Here is a 25,399-nt window from a genome sequence, read left to right on the forward strand (position 1 = left end):
CTAAAAAAAACTACTCAGAAAAGCTGAGAAAAGAGCTTTCAGCAAACGATCCAGCGTCAGTATGGACTGGTCTGAGGAACATCAACATGTACAAGACACCACCCCCACAGAATCAACAACTGGCTGACGATCTGAATGTGTTTTACTGCAGATTTGAAAAGGATAGTCTACCACCCCCCATCCGCTCTGATCTGCACTTCACACCTTCACCTACCACCCCTGCAACCCCCCTCCCTCCCTCCCCCACCATTCAACCTGCGCTTAAGGTCTGTGTAGAGGACGTGAACCGGGTCTTCAGGAAGCAGAAATCTAGAAAAGCTTCAGGCCCAGATGGTGTTTCACCTGCCTGTTTAAAAGTCTGCGCTGACCAACTGGCCCCCATCTTCACACAGATCTTCAACAGATCATTGGAGCTGTGTGAAGTTCCCTGCTAAAGCTCTTCTGATTCTGATTCTGATTCTGATTCACCTTGGAGAAAAATCCACATTCCTGAATTAATAGTTTAAAAAACTTTGTGTGGCATTATGATAATCATAGCGGGTCAGATATTCAAATACAAATGAGGTTTGTTTGTTTGTTTTTTTGCATTTAGAGGCAGTTTGTAAACCATAGATGTCCTTAATTCAAAATTTCCAATGGTAAAAATTCCAGAGAGGCAGAGAAAGTGAGTAAAATCACTAGAAATAGTATAAGTATGTTAGCAACAGTTAATCATGGCATTTCCATTTCAACATAAAGAGGAGCATTTTGCTAAATTTATGCACTATATTGCAGATCCATATTTTTACTTAATATGTTGTCTACACGATAAGAATGAATGCAAGGAGCTAAAAATAAAATCCAACACCTCCTATATAATTGCATGTTACTAATGAAGAAAAACAGACTGGATGCGTGCCAGACATGACAACATTTATAGGATGCATTGAGGAGGAGCCCAAACTTTCCTACAAGAACAACTATATTTTTAGGTTTAAATATTCAATTAACTTAATTAATTAGACTAAGCTGATATTAGCTACAAAAACTCTTACCACTGAAATTCTGCACAGGCATCTTTAGTTCTCTCCCTTTTTTAATGCCAATGAACAAATCGATTTTATAATCCCTCTTATAGTTCCTCTTTTGTAAGGTTCATGTATTATTTCTGACACATGACGTATAATGGAAAATGAACATATGCAAATACAAATTGAGTGATTGCTGTCCTATAAAACTAGCTAGTGAGCGTCTTACTGTGGAGGTCAAGGTATGTGTCAGGCTATAGCATGGTGTATTATGGGACAAACAGTAGAACAAGCTAAAAAAAACAATGTTAAAAAGTTCTGATAAAATATGATGTTTTAACATAAAGCACTGAAAGAGGTGGAGAAAACACGGGCAAATTAGAGACGAAAACAACAGCTGGCTGCCAATCGATGCAAGATAACGACAGTGATGTAGTGCTGAAGGAACAAGTTGGAGTTGGGACACTGAAAAAATAAATTGCATACTTGTAAGTTGCATATGTTGACTTTATTGATCGTGCATAACTACACTTTATAGCAAACGAACGACCATAACCACAATGAATGCTGGTCTACTGTATAGAGTGGAATAGGGAATAATACTTCAGCTTTACTCCAGTGTAAAAAAAACACACATTAATGTAATTTTGCTAATGTGGTAAGTGTGATTCACTTTCATACCAGTTTACATTTCAAAGGTTAAAATCAAGGCACTGAACAGTACCTGAGGGCCAGACTGAATCTGAGGCATATAGCATGTCCAGTTTACATAAGAGAATCTGTGCAGTTATGCTGGCTATTCATCTCCCAAGCCTACAAAGCCAAGAGGTGTTGAGATCTGAAGTGTGCATTTTAAAAGAATTCTTTAGCAGTACAGGAAATATGCAGGGCATTGACTTCTTCCTTTTGAAGAAAGATGAGTTGGTGTAGAATTTGATTGTCATTGGACGGATCAATGATGTGGTCTTGAGAATGTGCTCTCAAGCTCAGGACTTTGTGTGCCACCTGTCAAAACCTCACATCAAGTTTGTTTTGCAACATTCACAGGGCTCAAAAAAAGAGGCATTTTATATATGTATCAGTTCATTTCTTTGCTCCTTACAATGAAAAACAATTGCAGTATAGACTGAAGGTTATGGAAGATCACTGATATTGTTGCACAGATGAAAAGAAAAACATTTGAACTTGAAGTAATATATTGGAAGTTGATGATACTCATGTCATATTTTATTTTACAATACATTGTACTGTCAGTCTAGCGGTAGTACATTTTCAACAAATTGATACTATCAAAGTGATATATCTTTTTTAAATGACGCTTGATGTAAATTACAGTTTATGCCATTTTTTTTGTTTTCCCCATAAGTTCCCCATAATTAAAAAAATAATAATAATTGCCTTGCACATCAGTTATTTGACGTGAGTATCATGACTACATTTGAGACTTGTTTTAATGTAATAATTTATTCATGTTTTCTACATATCAAGAAATTTTTGAATTATTGCTGTTTAGTTTCTCATGCACTAAATATTTCATTCATGTCATGAATGACCTATTTTAAACTGGCAGTGGGACTTCATATTTTAACATGTTTGTATGATGAACACCTGATGGAATTAATGCTTTTGTTTCATTCTGAATGTTCTCCATCAGTTCTCTCATAATGAATCATAACTAAATGTAAACACAAAAGATGTTTCTGTCTCTTGCCTGGAACTCCTCGTTCTGATTAAATGGAAAGCTGGCCTCTCTGTGCTCCTCACACCAGTTTCCATCCTGTAATGAATTACACACTATAGTGCGCTGGTCACCATGGGCGTCAAAACGAGGGTTCATGTGTAGAGCGATGTCCTCGGCACTGTGACCAATGTTAATGGCAAAACTGCAAAAGAGCAAATTAAAAATATGACTCCTGGTGCTTTTAAAGTCCTGAATTTGAGATTAGTTTCTCATGCACTAAATATTTCATTCATGTCATGAATGACCTATTTTAAACTGGCAGTGGGACTTCATATTTTAACATGTTTGTATGATGAACACCTGATGGAATTAATGCTTTTGTTTCATTCTGAATGTTCTCCATCAGTTCTCTCATAATGAATCATAACTAAATGTAAACACAAAAGATGTTTCTGTCTGAACACATTAAACAAGTAAAAAAGTAAAAGATGCTTAGTTTATCTGTGAAAACAGGTTTTATTTTATACGCCAACAGCTATAGCTAGTGAATTTGCTTTAGTTACAAACCAGATTTAAGAACACGATGTTTTATTATAGAAAAGTAGTAGGAAAAATAAACTAGTTGACGCTCATGGCAATTTATTGTAGTTGCGCTCCCTCTAGTGGTTTTAGATAGGCAGTGCCACAGTAAAATTATTAGGCTGATTTGACATACAAGTGATAATAGTGTGATTGAGATACTCCATACTCAGTAAGTGAAAATTGTGGGATAACAGAGCTGGATAAGTGACCACATAAGACAGAGAATCTTTCAGCATTCATGATACAACAGAAGCCTTATTTAAGTGCTGATTAGTCTACTTGATTTCGATCCCATGGATCCTGCCCTCTCCTTCAAAGTACATATATTTGTACTTCTCAGCGCCTTGACGGTTAGGGAAGCGAATCTGAGAACCATCAGAAAGAGTCATCAGGAACTCCTCATTGGTGAAAGTGATTTTTATCTGAAGGAAGAAAAGAGATTGCATATTAATTAAAATCCTGATATTAAATTTCCCCATTAAATTTCATCCACAGCCCATTTATTATTATTATCATCTTTAAGTTTATGGCTAAACAGCAGTTTAATTACTATATATATATATATATCCTCGGCACTGTGACCAATGTTAATGGCAAAACTGCAAAAGAGCAAATTAAAAATATGACTCCTGGTGCTTTTAAAGTCCTGAATTTGAGAAGTTGCTTAGTGGAGACTTACTTTGTGGAATCAGCACTGGGGACTCCTGTAACAGTCAGAGTCTGTCCCGTCTTAAAGGACAAATTCTGCACAAGCACACCCTGTTAAAAACAGAGAGAGCTGAAGTTACTCTTTATTCTGCATAATTTGATTTTACTACTGGTATGAATAGCCGAATATGTGTATCCACTTCAATTTGACTTGTACAGCTGGGCACTGTGCCTGGCTTTCCCTATAAGACCAAGGAGAGATTATAGCTGTAATGATGGAGTGGACAGAATCAGCCTCACAAAAGCAATGCTGTCAATTTTTCCTATGCGTTGAAAGAAAAATCCTAGTCCAATGGTGAAAGGCAAAGTGCCAGACTTGAACTTTTAAAAAACTGCAGATGTGGCACAGTTGCTCTATTGGAAAACCTCTGCATGGGTTCTATCCTAAAAAATGTACAAAATTGTCACTGGGGTGGTACCCTTTCAAAACGTAGTAATTTGCACACTCTAAGTAATTTAAAAAGTACTCTGTACCGTTCAGGGTTAAATTTCACTTTTGTACTTCAGGGTACTGCCACAGTGACAGCTTTGTACCCTTTTTCTGAGACGATGGATACAAGAAGAGCTATCATTTAATCATTCAATCTTTAAAAACTAGTGGCCATGCCATCTTTGAGAGATTTGGTATAAATGTAGAAGCCAGGTTGGGTCAGCAGCTGCAAAATCACACGATGAATCACACAAGGCCTCTGTATGTGATTCACAGCTGCCGAGGAAAGTAGATTTGTATAGCTGTTGTAATGATAGCAGAAGAGATAGGCTACAGCTGGCTGAATAGTGGAGAGAAAGGAGGGTCAAAAAAGAGAGATAGGAGGAGGAAAAGAAGGGAAAAAGTTGCTTAGACTGAGAATGTGAAAGAACAGATGTGCATCAGAGGTGAATTCTTTCCACATTAGTCAGTGTGAGTAACAGTAAACCAGCTCTCAGACAGAAGCTGCTGCAGAACGACACTCTCAGAGCAGTGTGGCCTCCCTCATTCTTTCTTTCTGAACTTTCTAAACTTCTTATTTTAACTGCAAAAGGAAAGCTGGCCGGTGATGCTCAGTCTTTTGGATTAGCATAGTTGAGAATGACTGAGTCATGCTGCTTTCGCTGAGCTTTAGCAAGAAAGTGAGCTAACGGTCTCCTTTTCAATGCCCCTGGGTACTGTATGGTTTCAGACCATAGTTGGGCATGAATTGGCCAGTCTTGCTTCATCTGTAGAAATGCCAGAGGATTGAACATGTTAAGGTAAGATGAATTACCCTAAAATGTTGAAGGGTTACAGACTATGTGTATTACAAACACAATAGCCAAGGCTACAAAGTTAACCTCTGTCCTGAACTTATTCACTTTCTGTTATTTGATTATGGCTGCCTTGCTCCATGAAAAGGCTCATATATAATACTTAACTTTATGAAACTAAATCACAGAAGAAAAAACAGTCAGCAGTCATTACTCCAGTCATGAGTGTCATATAATCCACCAGAAATCATTCTAATATGCTTATTCGGGGCTCAAGAAACATTTATTATTATTATCACAGTTGAAAATGGTTGTGCTACTTAATATTTTTGTGGAAATCATGATACATTTTTGTTGAGCATTATCTGAAGTTCAGAAGAACAACATTTAATTTAAATTATTATTTTTTTTTTTTTTGAAAACGTAAAAGTCATTACTGTCACTTTGGGTCAATTTAATGCATTGTCACGGAATAAAAAACTGAGCACACAGTGGATCCTTTTTCTCAGTGATTCTGTTTGTTTGTTTATTTATTTATTTATGACATGTTGGTGTAATATCTTTCACTTGGATGTTATAAGTTGCACTGAGTGAATACAGCTGAATAAAACAAAAACTGTGTAGGCCTACGTCTTCATTTCAGGCTGCAGTGCAACAAAATGTGATTATTTTAAAGGGGGTGTGAATCTTTTCTATACCCACTGTATACAAATTTGTCTCACTGCTTATTTTTTTTTAAAGGAAATAATAATAACTGTTTGTTCAAAAATACAGTAGTACAACATTATGATGTATAACATTATAATATTATAGTACAACATTATGATAGAAATGGATGATGGAATTAACAACACTGCTGCATTAAAGTAAGTACACTCAAGAAATGAGGAGGTCACACCCATGCACAATGCACGTGGGGGTGCTTCAGTAGACACTATTCTATAACAACTAAACAATGCACCAAATAGACAACATAGCCTACTGTACAGTATCAATAGCCATAAACACCAGACTTCAGCTACGAGCAGCAGCATATGCATTATTTGTGCTAAATTAAGATAAAGAGAAGACATTCTAGCATATGCTGTCTTAACTATAAACAAATCTTAAACACACCGTTTGACATACAACTAAAGAATAATGTATCGACGATGTGTTTTAAAATTACTCACGCTCATTTTGGCTTCCTTTGCGACCCAATGAAGTGAAACGAAGCGTCTGGGGGAGAAAGTTGCGTTGTGTGGAGGGCTTCTTATGTCCACTGCGGACTATAGAGGCTTCAGATGACCGATGTTTATTTCACCCAATTAGGTTTCTTTGCCTACTCTATCTCGACCAATCGCAAAAAGGCATGTGGGTTTACTATATGTAGTCTATTTCTAGACATACCCTGGTAATACGCTATAAATACATCTGAATAATTAAAACAAACGACCATAACCACAATGAATGCTGGTGTACGTTGCGAACATAACATAATGTAATGATGCGCTTGTAGCCCATAACTAATCTACTTATTAAAACTTTATTGAAACAACTGGCTTCAGTTTTAAAGATGATTAAAAGCGTAATATAATTGACATGCTTATGAATTGGTTGAGAATTGTCACACGTTGTAAAATATATTGATCATGTATCGAAAATAAGTCATGATGAGTTGGAATCAGAGGTGATGTATTTGTGGTCTGTGTGCTGGAATACTCAGTATTTTGGAGCTGCTGACACGAGGGTGTGGCACTGCCAATTTGCGCTGCTTTGTGAAACTGACGAGCATTTTAACATGACAGTGTCGTTTGCTTGATCTAAACTGTACACACAAGCATTTCAACACATTAACAATTCGGTTTATTTATTTATTTATTTATTGCTACATTAGCTATGTCTTAGACTAACAACAAATTTTTTGCATAGGGCTCCAGGATGCCTTAAGACAGTCACAAGATATGACCGCAAACTCAGGAAATGGTTTAGAGAAGTGAGAAGCTCCGGGGACCACTAAAGGGCTATGAAACATGAAAGAAACAATGTCAGCATAATACAAAGTAAATTTTAGCCTACAGGGAATAGTTTAAAGGGGTCATATGATGCGATTTCAATTTTTCCTTTCTCTTTGGAGTGTTACAAGCTCTTGGTGCATAAAGAAGATCTGTAAAGTTGCAAAGACTAAAGTCTCAAATCCAAAGAGATATTATTTATAAAAGTTAAGAGTCAACCACGCCTACCTAAAACGGCTCGTTCTAACACGCCCCCACATGTCTACGTCACGATGTGGGAAGATTTGCATAACGCCGCCCAAATGTTGACGCAAAGAAAGAAGGTGTATATTTTATTCTCGCTGTAGTAACAACAAAACCTCTGGATGTACTGTATGAAGCGCTTGGTGAGGTCATGTGTGCACAGGAGGAGGACATGTGCTACAAAACCTACTTACTGGTGAGTCTGATCACATTAGCACTGGACCTTAAAGACATTTATCCATTTTAACAAAATACAGTATAAAATCTCAGCCAACAGGAGATGCAGTTAGTCTAGCAGAGAATGTGGCCCTCATCTCTCAAGGCACCACAGGTCTGGTTACCTGGGAGGCTGCCCTATACCTGTCTGAATGGGCGTTGGAAAATACACACATCTTTACAAACAAGTAAGTCTGACACTTAACAACTCTGTGCCATTGTAGTTGTGATTGTTGTTTATTTTTTAATCTGAAATTTAAAAAAAAATTTAAACCTGGAAGTTATATTTTGGCTGGTATTTTGAACATTCTATTCATCAAAAAAATCTTGAAAAAAATGATCAAGGTTTCCACATAAATATTAAAGCAGCTCTGCTGTTTTCAATATTGATTATAAATTTGTCTTGAGCAGCAAATCAGCATATCAAAATGATTTCTAATGGATCATGTGACAATGAAGACCAAAGGAATGGCTAAAAATTCAGCTTCGCACCACAGGAATAAATTACATTTTAAAATAAATCAAAACAGAATTGTTATTTAAAATAATGTAATAATATTTCACAATATTATTGTGTTACTGTATTTATGAACAAATAAATGCAGTCTTGGTGAACAAAAAAAGAGACTTAGAATAGTATGAGAAACATTCAAAGAACTACTGCAGCTACTTATAGAAAAACTAATTGAAATGACTTTATGTAGTTAATTGTTTGAATTATTCTATTAGCATGCAACTATAAGTGCATACAGGTGCATCTCAATAAATTAGAATGTCGTGGAAAAGTTAATTTATTTCAGTAATTCAACTCAAATTGTGAAACTCGTTTATTAAATAAATTCAATGCACACAGACTGAAGTAGTTTAAGTCTTTGGTTCTTTTAATTGTGATGATTTTGGCTCACATTTAACAAAAACCCACCAACTCACTATCTCAACAAATTAGAATACTCCATAAGACCAATAAAAAAAAACATTTTTAATGAATTGTTGGCCTTCTGGAAAGTATGTTAATTTACTGTACATGTACTCAATACTTGGTAGGGGCTCCATTTGCTTTAATTACTGCCTCAATTCAGCGTGGCATGGAGGTGATCAGTTTGTGGCACTACTGAGGTGGTATGGAAGCCCAGGTTTCTTTGACAGTGGCCTTCAGCTCATCTGCATTTTTTGGTCTCTTGTTTCTCATTTTCCTCTTGACAATACCCCATAGATTCTCTATGGGGTTCAGGTCTGGTGAGTTTGCTGGCCAGTCAAGCACACCAACACCATGGTCATTTAACCAACTTTTGGTGCTTTTGGCAGTGTGAGCAGGTGCCAAATCCTGCTGGAAAATGAAATCGAGTTTCACAATTTGAGTTGAAGTACTGAAATAAATGAACTTTTCCACGACATTCTAATTTATTGAGATGCACCTGTACTGTTGATCACCCGTGATGTACATGCAGGACGGTTCTAGAGCTGGGTAGCGGAATTGGACTTACCATCATTGTAGTGTGTCGGTCATCCAGCCTAACCAAATACATCTTCAGTGACTGCCATCAAACTGTGCTTCAGAGGCTGAAGGACAATATCACAAACTGCTTAACTAACTGTGACAGTAACAGTGCGTCAGTGTGCGTGGAGGAGCTGGACTGGGAAAATGTGTCTGATGAACAGCTGCAAAGAATACAGGCCAGCACCATCATTGCCGCAGGTGACACAAAACTCAGGGATATTTGCAGGAACACACACATTATAGTTTCATATGTGATTTATTTTCATTCAGTGATTAAAAGGTCTCTGAATCAAGTCTAATCAAATGAAATTATGATGTTTGAAAAGTTTTGAGTAACATTACTGTGTTTGTTTGAAACAGATGTGGTGTATGATCCTGATATAATTGCTTGTTTGGTGAGACTGCTGAGCAGGCTTCTGAACTGCAAAGTTCAAGAAGAACATCCTGATGTTTACATTGCATCTACTGTACGTAACCCACAGACGTATGACTGCTTCAAGAAAGAATTAGGTAGGTTTCATATTATTAATAATATTCTATTCTGTTACACTGTCGATGTAAAATGTTTTCATAATTCCTGATTCTCCATAATGAATAAAATGTTTCTTTTATTTACAGAAATGGACTGAGACATGTTGTTATGAAAGATTCTGTTCCTCAAGTATTTCCATACAACCGAGCCTCCACTATAGAAATGATCAAAACATATGTATGACAGAAACTATCTCTTTGTAGTAAAGTATTTATTTACATAATATTTACAAGGATAGTGTGCTTTTTATTCTCATATTCAAGTCTTTCCCAATTGCATTGCTGGAATGCTGATTGTCCCGTTGTGGGGACAGTTAGCTTAAAATTGTGTACCCTGTGCAAATACCTGACAGTAACTTTCCATTGAATGGGAGTCAAAGGATTTGAGAGAACTTTACATAAACCCATCACCTAGACAGTCAGTCGCAGTGCTCTTTAATAAGTGGCAGGACGTTATGGTCCCAGTTCTCATCCCAGCGCTGCTGCCCGCTTTCCCTTAGATTCTTCCTGAAGATGCCCAGTTTCCCCTGATCACTAGGGAAGTCTGAAAGCAGAAGCTACAGAGATAACAGCATTAGTTGTAAGCATTTGCCACATTTATATTAGCAAGATCATGTAATATTGACTAGTGGTTGAAATGGGTACTGCAGTCCAAATTCAAAATATTTTTTCTCCTGCTCCCTCCTCCTCAGATTGAGGAACAACAGGAAAAAGTGCAAGTGACAATGGAAGGCAACAAGCCTTACACTGTAAGCTAATGAGTTGGTTTATCTGTGTTTTAATATGCCTATGATCATAGAGCTTTTTAGATGGATGCTGAGGCTTTTTAGGTCCATTAGAATCTGCGATCTCTGACCCAGTTCGTTTGCTGCAATACGCTGAGTTTTCTGCCAACTGGCAACCCGAGGTGTCGAAACATTATTGGGTAAACTGGCAGTGGGTAGAATCACACAGACCAAAACAAAAACAGACATTTCGACACGGAACACACATTTCAAAAGTCGAATAACTGGCTGTAGGACTGTTTCTTGGAGAAACAATTATGTGAACTTAGTTAATAATTAGAAATCTCCAAACTTTTTTTCTCAAATATGGCCATTTTGAGAGAGAGATGAAAGTTGCGTGAGTGAATTATGTGCGTCTGTGCAGCTCTAATGCACACCAGTATTCAGAGACCATGGTATGTGTGTGTGTGTGTGTGTGTGTGTTGTAGCAGCTAGCAACGACGTATGATGACATGTAATGGTGTAGTAGTGGTGTCCCATTTCTTAGGGGAATATTTTCACCCCTACCCCTTGACACTCTGTTTCAAGGGGTAGATGAAGGGGTATAAAATAGAATTGGGATTGGGCCTTAACATGTTTCCTAAATATATGCAAACATATTATGGAATTTTAATGCTTTAGTACGGTCAAAAAAGTTAGATACAACACCTTTAAGAAAAAAAATATTGGTTTTGAATCTTGAAAGTCATATAGAGCAGTTTTTTAATCAATAGATGTCTTACCTTTAACTGTTCAGACAGCTCCTTGGAGTCGTTGAAAATGAGCCCATTTTCTTCATGTTTCACCAGCTCATGCAAGCTAACAAGATACAGATAATGAGCAGATGACACCTTACATAACCCACACCTACTATAAAAGACCAGTCTCACAATCTTACCACTGAAAGTGTATGGCACAGACTGGCAGACAACAACCAAACATGTCGACCACTTTCATTGGAAGGTCAAGACCACTGGAGGATTTGTGCAAGCAGACCCCAAGATCAGCAGAACCTGTGCCAAAAACAACATACTCATGTAAATACGTGTGGTTTAGGTCAAAACACTCAGCAATTCCTGGTCTATGAAGTTTATAATGCTGTTAAAGAGATCCTCTCACCAAGTAAAACTGGATAATCCTCTGCTTCCAGCCATGGAGTGCAAATCTTGATATGATGAAATTCTTTAGAGTCAATCAGCTTCTTGTAATACTCCTTCTGAGGACCCTTACCTATATTGATAAATCAGTGTTTGAAACACACAAACAGAGGCATTGGTCCACAGCTGATTTTACGGACATTTATACATATTAGACATTGTGGCGTGTACCTGTAATCACACAAACCAATGATGGAAGTTTGTGTCCTGCCTCTACAAACTTCTCATACTCTTATTGGATAAAGAAAGAAAGAAATCAAATGTTGAAGATTACATGGTCTAATAAGTTTCAATACATAAATATACAACTGTAAATTACAGAAAAGGTTGTGGTACACTACAGTTCAAAAGTGTGAGGTTGGTAAGATTAAAAAAATATATAAAAAGTTTGTTTTTATTAAAAATGTAGTAAAAACAGTAATATTGTGAAATATATTAAAATTTAAAATAACTTTTCTAATGTAATATATTTTAAGATGACATTTATTCCTATGGTGGCAAAGTGGAATTTTCAGCATCATTACTCCAGTCTTCAGTGTCACGTGATCCTTCAAAAATCATTATAATATGATGACTTGGGGCTAAAGAAACATTTCTAATTATTATCAATGTTGAAAACGGCTGTTCTGCTTAATATTTTTGTGGAAACTTTGATATACTTTTCAAAGGGTTCTTAGATGAATAGAAAGTTAAAAAAAAAATTATACCAAAAAAAAAACATTCAAAAGAATTATTAAAAAAATTGTACATAAATATATTTTGTCACTTTTGATCAATTTAATGCATCTTTGCTGAATATATGTATTAATTTTTCAACAACAAAAAAAAATCTTACTGACCCCAAAAAATACAATACAGTAGTGTATATGGAGAGAAATAATAATAATAATAATAACCTTCAAGAGCTCGTAAAAGAACTGAGAAGTCTTCATCCTCTGAACATAAAAACATAAATAATGAAGCGTTAGGACATTTCAGTTAAAGGAATGAAGGATAATATCCCTATAGCTCAGTGTAGACAGCACTGACCAGTCCAGCTGGTGCTGCTGATAAGCAGAGCAGGACGTCCAGCAGAGCGCGTCACAGCACCCGTCTGAGTATTGTGCTCTGTGAAAGCTGTCAGTTCCATGTACTCCTTAGTGACATCAGGACTAAGAAATTATAAAGAGGAATGTGTGAAACATTTATAAAATGCCAAAGACTAAGTTGCGAGAGGATATTATCCTTTTCAGAAAACTTTTATACTACTATATGTGTAACCGCAAGGAATGGGAGCAAATGGTTCTACATGAAAATACTTACCTAGGCCTAAATGGTAAGTAAGTACTGCCCATTCTGATAAACAGCTCATGTTGAAGTTTCAGAGGCGTTTCTCTAAATATCGGGGGTGGCTTGTCATATAATGTGGTTGCCCTACAATTGCAAAATTGATTAACTGGCTTGTCTTAAAAGTAAACTGTTTTACTAATAATATTATTAGTTATTAATTAAATGTTTATTTAATAATAATAATAATAAATGTAAATAAAGTATTATCTGATTCTAAATGAACTCTAAACATACTCAATATTCCAGTTTTTCCGAAGATCTTCTCTCATTGCGTTAGTGACACATAAGTTATTATCCGAGAAACGTCCAAAGAGCTTCTCGTACCTGCCAACAACACAATGCACAGTTCAGACTATTCCCAAACACGGCTCAAAACACACTGTGTCCTACCAGGATACTTACCATTTTGCCAATTTAACAATGAAATGATTCTCCCCATGAGTGAGAGCCATTATGGTGTATCCATAGTTGTGCCAGTCTATGATGAACTGGTTTCCCCTGAAACGACTTGCTGCCCATGCTACTGCTATAGCTGGCAGTCCAGGAGGATTCTACAGAATGCACACGTGACTTAGAGTTTCACTTTAAGACATAATAACATATAAAAATTACTTCATACTTTGCTTAATACAAAAAACAGATACCTGCATAAGGATATAGCTTTGGTCCTCAATCTTCATCAACACATAGAACAGCTGGAAAGACTGGAATATCACCTTTGAAGCATACCTGAAAATTCTGGGGCCAACTGAAAGGCAAAATGCAGCTCACATTATTTATATTAGAATGACTGTGCACGGACTTTTGTGCTTTTATGCTTTCTTTCTGTGTATATGTTTATATTACCTGTAAGCCCCTTTAGTTCTGAAATGGGAAGTATGTCTATCCTGTCATCCTCAATAATGTCTTGATGAGGTTTAGTACCTATGTGAGCAACATGCCAGTGTTAGAGGTGCTAAAAACCAGCCCTGTGGCCTGTATATGTAATGCATATCGAAGTGATTTAGTTTATTAGCATGCCTTGCATTCAAACATGGGGGAACAATCGACATCATGCATAAAATAAAATAGTGATGCAATATGAAGTGCATGCGTTAAAATGTATATACCAAGGAAGCCAATTAGGGTGACATTGTATCCGTGTCTGCTGAGAGAGAGCGCATGATACTGCATGCGAGGACTGCGCCCTATATCTCCCAGCACCAACACGCAAACGTTCAAATGTGCAAGTTCATCTCGTCCCTTTAATCCACTGGCTAGTACAAAAATAAGCACAACTACTGCGACTGGCAGAAGAGCCCACGATAAGCTTAACCCCGACAAAAGTCCTAAAAGAACCAATGAAACTGTCACTACAGCTACTGCCGCATTGGCATCCGCCATTGTGTTTTCCTGATTATGACGTGGCTGCCGCTGGCTGAATGTAGGGCAGGAAATTTAAAGAGACACGAACCACTGGCGAATAAGAACACCTAATTATAACCAGCATACATTAATGTTCTTCAAGAGCATGTCAGTTCATACATTTTTAAATAATTTTGATGTAAATAATTTCAGATATTTTCATCGTCAATAGAGAAAGATGCTATTAGCAGCCAGATGATGCAGTTACGATACAAGATTTTAGTGAACTTTTTAAAAAGAAAGAAAGAAACCTGGAAATTATTAAAAAGACCAAGGAATGAGGAGAAATCCCACTCAGCAATAATATTCAAACTATGTGGTACCACAGGGTTTACTTCAGCGGACCTGAGCCACGTGATGGGTTTGCTATGACAAATGCTTCCCCTTCGAAATAAGGAAAAAGCTGCTGGATAGACCACTCGTCCATAACTATTTTCCCTGTTCATTTTGTATTCTCAAAGGTCTTAAAATGTGGTATCCTTTCCTTGTGTTTCTTGTTCTCTCGTCTACAATTGATTTATCAAACCAGGATGTGATTGATAACATACTTATGAGTTTATCCAAGGGAATCACATACTTTGACATGCAGGGCAGAAACATCAACCTGGACGGTGTTGTTGGATACCTAATACTTCAAGGTAAGCCATCATTTTACAGATTGGATATGTTTTTTTTTTTTAAATCACTTTCATTACTCGATTGTCTGAGTGCCACTGTACGTTTAATTTATGAACATTGGTTCAACTTTATAAAGATCATAAGTTACCAATATTTTATTTATTTTTACTCTGGTCTAGCTTTTCAAGAGAGTCTTTCATTGCAATGGACCGACATTGGACTCGGCTGTAAAATCGAACACTGTAGCCTTTTTAATGCAATTTCTGTCAGTATTTTTCTTAACTTTTGGCGCCGGTTAACTAACGTCATTTACATAGACGTTGATTATATTGGTTATATGTAAATGCAGTAAAGGAAATTAACTGTCACATAATGAACTGCAAGCGCTCGAGCAAGCGGCGCTGCGCGCTGTTTCTATAGTTACTGCATCAGTTCAACGCGACTGATTCCGTTCATATTTAGCGCACTCTGGCAGAAGAACTTGTCATGTAACTTTTCTGGTTGCTACAAAGTTGTTTGAAAACGTTTAAAGATAAGTTTAAGCAAACAAATGTATTAAAAAGAAAGCATTTTTTTGGACCCTAGCGTTTTCCTTTTGGAGGGTTAAACACTTAATTTAGGGGCTCAAAATCCACTGAGCTGAACATCTGAAGTAAACCGTCCATCAATGATTCACCATTCTTCTTCTTTCTGCTTATATAACTCAGCGCAGCTGCAGGAGGCAACACGAACTTGGCCGCATTCAGATTTTCTGAGTCTCTCTCAGCGCGCAGCTGCCGTTTCTATGTTGAAGAGACTGAACAAGAGCCTTTCTACTGCCGTCAGCGCTCTTCAGGAGTCAGACCCCAAATACTTCAAAGGTAAGTCTTTGGGGGAAATATATATATTCGAAACCATCTAATACTGGCACAGAAAGCATGCACTGTTTCTCCTACAGAGTTTGAGCCCATTTTGGACAGCTCCTTTTGGTCCCTGCCTGCAGAATGGAGCTCCACCGATCCCTCACTTGTTTATACCTCAGTGAGGTCTATGGAGTGCTATGATGAGCAGTTGAGTGACAAGTGCATGACTCTCCTTCTAGGAACATGGTAAGAAGATTGTAGCATAAAAGAAAAAAACAGCATCAAAAAGTTGTAAAAATCACAGTCAATACCGTAACTGTTATTTTATTGAAAGGAAAGACAATGGAACCCCATGTATTGTGACGAAGTCTTGTAGAGACACGATGACACAGTTTGGATGTCCACACTATTCCCTGTCCCACCAGCTACTGTACTTCATGATAGGAATGATGGTAAGGCATCCCTTTAATCTTTATTGTAGTATTAGCCAAAGATTGTTTACCTTTTGTTAAGAAGAGAAATTATCATATGCACCCTGAAATAAATCTGTGTGGTTTCAGTCTGACACTTGTGTCCACAGAAAGGGTGCTCCAGAATGCTCAAGGGGGACCTGAGAGTGTCTCGTGTCAACATAACTGTGGAACATTATAAGAGAATCTTCTGCTCCAACATGATGAAAAGCAACCAGGATATTTTCAAGAATGCTATTACTGGCCAAATGCAGGACATCTTTATAGAAAACAGTTAGTAGAAGCAATAGGGTTATGAACGAAAGAAAGATTTGGTCACATCTTATAGATAAGATCCACTTACTGTATGTTTTTTTTTTCAACTAAATTATTTATTTTGCAGTCCTTTTATGTGGTTTAGTGGGATTCTCAGACTTCTATAACTTGGACTGGTTACAGTCTATTCTAACATGGCAAGACCAAGAAGCAGGCTGTTTTGGCAAAGAAGGTGAGTTAAAAGCATTTTAAATATATGTAAAATCGTATCCTAATGTTTAACGACTGGATATTAAACAAAATCCTTAAGCCATACAGGTGTAGATCAAACTCTATGTTGCATATTGTTTTCCCCACTCAGAGGATATCTCCCAGATCTTTGAAGAATTCTTGGATGCCCCCCACAAACGGGTGAAAAGAAGAGAAAAAACACTGACAGGTGTTTGTTTGCTCTTAAAACAATAGTTCACCTAAAAATGAAAATTTGCTGAAAAGCTCACCTTCAAGTCATCCATGTAGATGAGTTTGTTTCTTTAGAAATTCAGCATCACTTGCTCACCAATGGATCCTCTGCAGTGAATGGGTGCCGTCAGAATGAGAGTCCAAACAGCTGATAAAAACATCACAATCCACAAGTAATCAACACAACTCCAGTCCATCAATTAACATCTTGTGAAACGAACAGCTGTGTGTTTGTAATAAACAAATTCATCAAGACATTTTTAACTTCAAAAAAGTCGTCTCATCCGAATCAGGAGAGAAATATGCACAGATCAAACACCGTTAAATGCAAACTGTCAAAAACTGTTATTTTTATCAGCTGTTTGGACTCTCATTCTGACGGCACCCATTCACTGCATAGAATCCATTGGTGAGCAAGTGACGTAATGCTACATTTCTCCAAATGCTTTCCGATGAAGAAACAAACTCATCTACATTTTGGATTGTCTGAGGGTGAGTACATTTTAAGCAAATTTTCATTTGTAGGTGAACTATTCCTTTAATGTTGCAGTAGTTGAAAAAAAAAAGAATTATTATTTAATTAATGTCACATGATTATGTGTTTCAAACTAACACATGTTTCTTTTCATAGATGGCTGCTCAAGTCATATGACAGGAGTTGCAGTGAGTGCATTAGGAGGTTTTCTCAACTATTACCTTTCAGAGCAGGACATAACGAAGAGACCCTTAATTTAAGGGCCATGCTTCATGAGATAATTGTTACAGAACTAAATTTCCTTCTTTATCAGGTTTTATAGATACATTTGGGATTTATTCTTTCCTCTATGATCAGTTCTCTGTGAATGTGTGGTAGATTTAATGCTATGTATGTAAAACAACATGATTCAAAGAAAGGCAAAGAGAAAGGCGAATTTTCTTCGAAAAAAACAAAACAAGAAAATGTACAGTATTATGATACATTTCTTATTCTGAGGAAAAATAACCAAACTATACAATTTTAATGATAATGAACTGTGCATAAAAGGTTAAATATAGGCATATGCTATTATTTTAATGCAAACAGAGGTTAGTTTAAATAAATAAAATGCCCTTTGTTGGTGAATATTTTCTCTTAGTTCAAGCTTTCATGTTTGGAGGGAGTGGACCCCTGTGGGTTCATTATTACAGCGAATGCATGCTTAAAAATTCATGTTTGACTTCCGTCCAGAAACAGCATGATCTCTCCAAAGCTGCTTAGAAAGTAGCCATGTTGAGATGTCTTATTAGTCTTTCCACCATTCATCCATGAAATCTTTTAGGCTTTAAAACACCAGTCAGAAAACTGTGGTCTGTAATGAATATTTGCCCAATATCTTGTTCTAATATAGCTATAGGATGTTTAATGTCTACTCATTCCATCCTGTGACTTCACAGAAGAGAGCTTTTATCAGGCGTGATTCATACGTGACGGTGTTCTTGCCAATGTGCATGCGGTCCTCCTCCAGAGGCTGCTCTATGATGGCAGGCACATCTTTTCCGTACACTAGAGGGGAGGGTAAAAAAAAAAGTAATTAATCCCATGGAGAATCTCAGGATTGAAAATTAATTAGCATCTCAGCTTTCAAAAACCAGCATTTCATCCCCACTGAATTAAACAATCAAAACAACAAGTAATCACTGGATTAAATTTTGATACTTTGCATATTACTGGAGGATTAAAGCTCTGCATTGACACAGTCCTGCTACATATGAAACAGGATACAGCGCCCATTTTAAAGCTTCTATCTGTGGGATCAAACCATCTCTTTACAAGATATACTTACATTCACAGTGCTCAAGGAACTGAATGCACTCTTGTACCACTGAATCCCTGAGCATGATCATGTGCTTGGCCATGTTTTCCAGCAGTGAGAGAAAACATCTCTTAGCATAGAACCACGTGTCTGTTCCAAGCTGAAATCATAGGATGTCAGTGTCATATCAAGCACAATAACGACATAATATCACATGGAAATCACATCAGTAAAACCAGTAAACATCAGCTGAACTTGAGACTAAAAGGAAATGCAGTAGCAATCCAATGCTGTACATATGCTACAGTATCATGAGATCAAGAATGCTGAGGTCCTTGAGTAACACTGTTTATGCAGCTGGAAACAGCAAAGACCTCTTCAGTGGATATTTGTGGATACACAAAAATAACATGTTGAGGATGGTAACCGAGCAGGACTAAGATAAATACAGCAAGTAAGGAATATGAAAGTTTATGTGCTGTCTGAACTCAACTAAATTAAAAACATTTAATGAAATATTGACTACCTTTTTGTTGTATGGCTCAAGACTCTTTATGACACGAGAAATGCCAAAGTCATAGTTCCCTTTAGCACAATACAAAGTCCTGTAAGAAATGAGGTGTTTTAAGTATGACACGTAATTCACATTGAGAATAGATGTCTTTAAAATGAAAGGCACGGATGATCTCTTTTTTTTTTTGGCATACATACTGTTTAAAGGTTTAGGGACTAAGATTTTCGAAAAGTTTTATCAAAGAAAAAGACACTTTTTTTTTTTTTTTAATGTTTTTAAAATAAGTCTCCTATGCTCACCAAGGCTTAATTTATTTGATAAAAAATACAGTAAAATAGTAATAGTGTGAAATATCAATACAATTTAAAATAACTTTTTTATTTTAATATACTTTAAAATGCAATTTATTCCATGCAAAGCTGAATTTCCAGCAGTCATTACTCCAGTCTTCAGTTTCACATAATTCTTCAGAAATCATTCTAATATGCTGATTTGGTGCTCAAGAAACATTTCTTATTATTATCATTGTTGAAAAGTTGTGCTGCTTAATATTTTTGTGTACACGGATAATTTTCGATTAAAAAAAATCATACTGACCCAAAACTTTTGAATGTTTATATTAATGTTTTTAATATACACAGACTGCTTTCACAATGTCATCTTGTATTATTATGATATTTCAGATGTATTATTTGTGCGATATTTCAAAATGTAAAAGAAAAGTGAAAAACAGTATCTGTACAATCTGTATAAGATAAATGTTCATGAAGGTTGTTCTTAAGTGTTGATTTAGCATAGAATTATGTAAAAACATTTAACGTACCCTATTACAAGGTTGACAATACACAGATGAAAGATTTTTTTGTCTGGATCATCATATGAGATTTGCTCCTCTTCTTTCTCTATCTTCCTCATCAGTTCCTCTGCCTGTACAGACAGAAACGAAAGGGTGAAATAAAATAAAAAAAATATGATGAAACAAAGCTGCTCCAATGATATCAATTATAGTTAAATAAGATTTACATTTTTACCTCTTCATTTTGGCTGGTCATGATGTATGACACGCACATGTTAGCAAGAACAATCGCACTGACGTTAAGGATCTACAGGACAAAATGTGAGTGTTAATTAATTGCGAGGATGCTAAAACCAGTAGACACTTTTCAAAATAAAAAATAAAAAAATCAAACATCATGCCGCAAATTCCATGCAGTCACACAGTAAGACTCCAAGAGTCACAGATCATTTTACCGAGGGTTTTGTTTTGCAGGGACATTCTTGAATGTTACACTGTTCCAGCTAGCAAGCAGAGGAGCAAAGAACATTCATTTGAAAGGTTTAGATTTGTTATATAATTGTCTGCCAAGTACTGCCAAATGTCACCCACCATCACAGAAGACAAATAAAATAGTATTTATACATATTATATATATATTATAAAATGAAGTAAATTGTATATAAAAATATTAACAAAAGTTTTTAAAAAAAAATTATGAAAATGTAATGGTTTTGCAATGGTAAAAAGACCTTCATTACAGGCAGGCTTCCTCTCCTTCAGGAAACCAGGCAGTAATTTTAAAGCTCTATTCTGCAGTTGTGCATGCACAAGTTATTTTACACCCTAATATCCATGAGTCAAAGATAAATTACATATATGTATACTACATATATTTACTGTTTTTAACAAACACATCTGCATCCCACTGTTTATCCACAATTTAGGTTATTGTTATCCATTTTAAAATTTGATTCTTAGTAAACTCTACTAAGCACTGAGTGAGAACTGTCATTTGTATTTCATACGTTATTCTTATTTTCCATTTAAACGTGGACTTGGCTTTCATTAAAGGCATTGGTCTTTAAAGGGGCTCAAAATACATTGCAATACAAGTGGCCAGAAAAGCACATTCAGTAACATTAAACTTACATTCTCATAATGCTTCTTAACGATGGGCTCATAGAAGCCAATGGCTTCCTTATATTTGTTGTCTTGCATGAAGAGCACATGAGCAACATTAAGTTTCCAAGTGTCGTGCTCATTGCAGAACTCCAGTGACTTATGGAAGATCTTTTCCACCATGCTGTAGTTCTCACGGTTCCAGTAGATTTTGGCCTGTGCCATTAGTACAGGGATGTACCTTAAAAAAAGTTCAAGAAAATGCACTCAAAAGAATTTATATATGGTGAACATGTTACATGCGTTTACAAAAATGAAGGAAAGAACAGAAATTTAAGGATGAATCTTTAGTAATCACCTCTTTTGTAAGTCACTTTATACAAAGCGTCTACTTAATGCATAAATGTAATCAAATGTAACTGAATGTTAAATCTACCTCTCAAGAACTTCGTCATAGTCTTGGACATATTTTTTTAGGGATTCATCATCCCGGTTGTGCCTTGCTTCCTGCACCTTCGAGAAAAGAGATTTTAGAATTTCTAAATTCTAATTAGCCATTTCAGTGTCAAGACATATTGATATCATAAGGGTGTATTCAGGGAGTAATATTTGACACAAGTAGACATAAATGCTGTGAATTGTTGAAAGGCAAAATGCCAAGCTGTAACCTGTTTCGTAACCTTGCGTAGTTGCTCAGTAAGTTTTCCAGCAATTTCGTCAAATTTTCGGAAAGCCTACGTCAGATGAAAAGTCAATTAATTCAAAAACAAATGCTCACTAGATACTTGCCAAGACTCTGCAAAAGATCACTTACTTCCTCAGGTGCTGTCTGACATGTGATCATGGCATCCAGGAACTCATAGAGGTACTATAAACAGGAGAACAAAACATTAGCCCTACCATCTTGATGTGAGTTCGGACAGATATGTCAATATGCATGAGGCAACTATGCAATTATCATCTGGTGTGTTATTACTTGCAAATACCTTATGGCCAGGGGAATCAATCAATGTGGACGTTATTATTGGAACGACTATCTGGGCTAATAAAAAGTGGAGACTCGTATATACATGATTTAATTTTTATAAAACTAATAGTGCAAATACAACGAGGCTGATGAGAAATAAAACATGAAATTGCTACAAAATAATTCTGCCTTACCGGTGTGAGAAACTTGTAAGTGAGATGAGCATTTTCCGCCAAGACATCTGCAGCGAGGTCAAAGTACTATAGACAACAAAAGCAACAACAAAACCCTCATACACCTCTTAAAGAAAAATTTTTAAGTTTCTATAAAAGCTAAAGTGCATAATTTATATGCTACTACCAAACAGTTTCCTGAACACTAAGAACTGTTATCAATGAAGCACACTAACCTCATATTTACAGTAAAGCAATAGTAAGTTGCCAAAAGTGACAGGAGGAAAGGGGTTTTGCTGAAGGAGAAAAGCAAGTTTCTCAAAACCCTCTGTGGGCTTGGTGTCCATGTTCATTAGGGCCTGGTTGTGAAGAGTGACTGGATCCAGCTCCTAAATGTTAAAAAAAAAAGCGAGAGACACTGGACATAATCATTAACTCTTTGGTTGATAGACTTTAAACGATCATTATATGGGCCAACTTCCAAATGTAAAAGCATTTCTTACACATAGAAAGGGAGTGAGGGAGCAAAATACGCTAATTAACAAATTATTGACTAATTAACTAAAAACTATCAAATGTATACATGGTAAATAATTTCCGCTCTACATTCTGTTCCACTAGAGAGCAGCAGACAGCTACGTTTGCTTGTCCATTTCTTCAGAACAGATTTGAGGAATTCCATCCATGAATAAACTTAAGACTTCAGCATGGAGGGTTGTCTATCTGTAAACTACCATTAAAATGGCACTGTATCATTGTTACTTAAATCAAATAAATAAGCACATTTTGTCTATATATAGGCCCTCTTTTAAGGAAATTATATAACCCTGTAAATATAACTTTGCACAGTACCCTGAATTCTTATTTAAATCTGGTACATTCCTTGCGCTAGTCCTAGCTGTTTAAAAATGCCTGCCCTGCGGGAAGAAACAGTGTATTTAATGAGTGCTTATGTAAGATGGATCACTGTTTGGACTCATTAACTTCGAGGTGCCAGCACAAACTAGCACAGAGACATGTCCCTGCAGCCCACCATCATTCCAGCCAGCAGGTGTGGGCTTACCAGCTCTCACAATACAAACCCCAGCAGAAAAGGATTAAACCTGCACCGGAATCTCAGACTCAAACACAGCAAATTCCCAGAGCATAATTACAGGCAATCTGGTAAGGATTTGAGAAAATTAAACTTGTATTGTACTTTTAAAAGCCAGTAAAACTGACTAGGTCATTTTCTTTCTTCTGAAATGGACGGCACATGGTCTGTCAATATAGGATAAAAGTTCCTCAAGTGTGCATGTGAACTGGCATGCCTATGACATTGATTCATAAGAAGCTATCCTGCAAGACTGAGCTTGCTCAGATCAAACAGCATAACTAATGAGGAAAATATTCTCTTGACAGGCATCTGATCTTATTCGGCAGCCTTTGTTTGCTGCATTGCTATAGAAATGAGAAAACAGAACTCAGGAAAGATTTTAGAGCAAAATCACCTGGAAATATACTGGAATAAAATAGTAATGAGATATAAACACATTAACAGGTGCTTTTAGTGATCAAATTACAATCGGACAGCACATGAATACATTAAAAGCCAAGTGTAAATGGACCTAAAATGATAAGATTGTGATCTGATCACTAAAAATACGTTCGAAGGTGGTTAGAGATGGTTTCTGATTTCATTTCATTAAGAATAAATGTGACAAGGTGTAAATGCTAATGCATTTTGATTAAGCAATATATAATAATTACGCTGATTAAGTAATATATAATGAGGTTGTGCTACAAATAATAATTATCCGTCACTTTGATGGACTAGGTTATAATCATAACCATAACCTCTTTTTGTTCTGCTTGCACAATGCGAATAAATCAACAGACTCAATTTAACGAACAATATCCCATGTATTATTTCAATGAACTACACTTACAATCTCTCATTTCTCTCCCCAATTCCTCAGTCATGTCTCCCTCCTGGTGTGTTTTTGCGGGGGCATTTTAAAACTTTATTTTCTTATTTTTTCTTCATATCTAATCCCTATTTGCATCCCTTACTTTTAAGCAGGGAAACACAATATACCAGATAGATTATTTGTTTTATCTGTCGAAATGACAAAACAAGCATTTTGAATCCATTATTGTTTTAAAAACTCTGTAGATGGCAGAACATTTATGGTTAAAGCAATCTCTGATGCAATACGTGAGTGCCATTCCATTTCGAATGGATAAGTGAGAGACATTTGAATGCAATCCTACTAAACAATATCAAGATTCTATCCGGATACAAAATGCATGTGAATGCAGTGTCAAGGGGAAAAAAGTGTTACCACAGAGGTGAAATTTTTAGTACCTCTTCTGATCTGGGGGGCATGTCAGTCAGTGCTTCTTGCGCTGCAGCATCTGCAAAAAAAAATAAAAAATTTAGATATATGAGGCCATAATCACTGAATTACATTAACTGAAGTTCAATAGTGGCCGCTACAGTAGGCAGTCAAAACAAAGCAGTGTATCACCCCAGGCTAAATTATGCAGAAAGCCACTGAGCAAAACATAGTCTGTGCTGCAGACGTCATGCTTAATGCAATGCCACTAGGAATTAGGGCTGCACGATATTGGAAAAAACTCACATTGCAATATTTTGTTTTTCTGCAATATATATTACGATTTGAAAAAAAAAATCACCAGATGACTTGAACAGCTCTATTTGGGAAAAAAATAAAATAAAATCAATGATTGGGGTGATTTTGTAGCTGAGTAAATCAGCATAGGAAATAAACAAATTACAAGCATTGATAAATATAATAGAACAAAGATACAAATGAAATAAACAGTGCTTTTTATTTTTAAGGCAAGTCTAACAGTATTCAGGTACAGAAATTGAATAATCAAATGTAAAATAACACTGCATAGCCTTCACTGTATAAATTAAATCTAATAAATCTGTGTTAAAGCTACAAAAGTGATTTTTCTCTGTGTTATGTTTGATTAACATGACACAGAAACAGGGTTGGGGAGTAACGGAATACATGTAACAGCGTTACGTAATCAGGATACAAAAATCTTGTAACTGTAATCCGTTACAGTTACATCAAAA

General features: G+C 36.2%; 5 protein-coding genes across 7 annotated transcripts in view; 2 read left to right on the plus strand and 3 right to left on the minus strand.

Annotated features, from left to right (window-relative positions):
* Positions 1-2,682: 2,682 nt before the first annotated feature.
* LOC107738631 (beta-galactoside-binding lectin-like) lies at positions 2,683-6,539 on the minus strand. Its single transcript, XM_016550413.1, has 3 exons — positions 6,375-6,539; positions 3,950-4,029; positions 2,683-2,890 (listed from the first exon to the last, which is right to left on the minus strand). The coding sequence occupies exons 1-3, from the start codon at positions 6,378-6,380 to the stop codon at positions 2,683-2,685; spliced, it is 294 nt and encodes a 97-aa protein (XP_016405899.1). The 5' UTR covers positions 6,381-6,539.
* A 315-nt stretch (positions 6,540-6,854) lies between these two features.
* On the plus strand, positions 6,855-9,838 carry LOC107738633 (protein-lysine N-methyltransferase EEF2KMT-like). Its single transcript, XM_016550414.1, has 6 exons — positions 6,855-6,858; positions 7,544-7,635; positions 7,710-7,843; positions 9,104-9,351; positions 9,514-9,663; positions 9,772-9,838. The coding sequence occupies exons 1-6, from the start codon at positions 6,855-6,857 to the stop codon at positions 9,780-9,782; spliced, it is 639 nt and encodes a 212-aa protein (XP_016405900.1). The 3' UTR covers positions 9,783-9,838.
* A 41-nt stretch (positions 9,839-9,879) lies between these two features.
* LOC107738611 (chitobiosyldiphosphodolichol beta-mannosyltransferase-like) lies at positions 9,880-14,335 on the minus strand. Its single transcript, XM_016550382.1, has 13 exons — positions 14,044-14,335; positions 13,781-13,858; positions 13,579-13,682; positions 13,337-13,485; positions 13,169-13,258; positions 12,908-13,018; positions 12,635-12,756; positions 12,502-12,540; positions 11,777-11,836; positions 11,568-11,678; positions 11,347-11,461; positions 11,192-11,267; positions 9,880-10,241 (listed from the first exon to the last, which is right to left on the minus strand). Exons 1-13 carry the CDS (start codon positions 14,315-14,317, stop codon positions 10,104-10,106), a joined length of 1,467 nt encoding a protein of 488 aa, XP_016405868.1. The 5' UTR covers positions 14,318-14,335; the 3' UTR covers positions 9,880-10,103.
* Positions 14,336-14,729: 394 nt separating this feature from the next.
* LOC107738634 (UPF0764 protein C16orf89 homolog) lies at positions 14,730-17,891 on the plus strand (the record flags this gene model as incomplete). The annotated part of the gene is made up of 8 exons (XM_016550415.1): positions 14,730-14,976; positions 15,664-15,816; positions 15,894-16,044; positions 16,133-16,250; positions 16,379-16,541; positions 16,651-16,755; positions 16,885-16,962; positions 17,617-17,891. Coding segments are annotated over 8 exons (1,119 nt in total), but the record flags the coding sequence as incomplete, so codon positions are not given.
* Positions 17,892-17,946: 55 nt separating this feature from the next.
* The window catches only part of LOC107738612 (tetratricopeptide repeat protein 30A), a 12,374-nt gene continuing 4,921 nt past the window's right edge, over positions 17,947-25,399 (minus strand). The window contains exons 8-20 of one of the 3 annotated variants that reach the window (XM_016550384.1): positions 24,656-24,705; positions 22,545-22,697; positions 22,330-22,395; positions 21,983-22,036; positions 21,837-21,902; positions 21,605-21,675; positions 21,199-21,409; positions 20,523-20,570; positions 20,303-20,374; positions 20,095-20,198; positions 19,284-19,362; positions 18,788-18,917; positions 17,947-18,507 (exon numbers count right to left, since the gene is read on the minus strand). In XM_016550384.1, coding sequence (XP_016405870.1) covers positions 18,371-18,507; positions 18,788-18,917; positions 19,284-19,362; positions 20,095-20,198; positions 20,303-20,374; positions 20,523-20,570; positions 21,199-21,409; positions 21,605-21,675; positions 21,837-21,902; positions 21,983-22,036; positions 22,330-22,395; positions 22,545-22,697; positions 24,656-24,705 — 1,241 coding nt within the window. In that variant the 3' untranslated portion in view covers positions 17,947-18,370. Of the gene's footprint in view, positions 18,508-18,787; positions 18,918-19,283; positions 19,363-20,094; positions 20,199-20,302; positions 20,375-20,522; positions 20,571-21,198; positions 21,410-21,604; positions 21,682-21,836; positions 21,903-21,982; positions 22,037-22,329; positions 22,396-22,544; positions 22,698-24,655; positions 24,706-25,399 lie in introns of all 3 variants that reach the window. The other 2 variants (XM_016550383.1, XM_016550385.1) reach the window with 2 other exon arrangements.

This window comes from Sinocyclocheilus rhinocerous, unplaced genomic scaffold (genome assembly GCF_001515625.1).
Source record: "Sinocyclocheilus rhinocerous isolate Xijiao unplaced genomic scaffold, SAMN03320098_v1.1 scaffold1155, whole genome shotgun sequence".
In the NCBI taxonomy this organism is placed as follows: Eukaryota; Metazoa; Chordata; class Actinopteri; order Cypriniformes; family Cyprinidae; genus Sinocyclocheilus; species Sinocyclocheilus rhinocerous.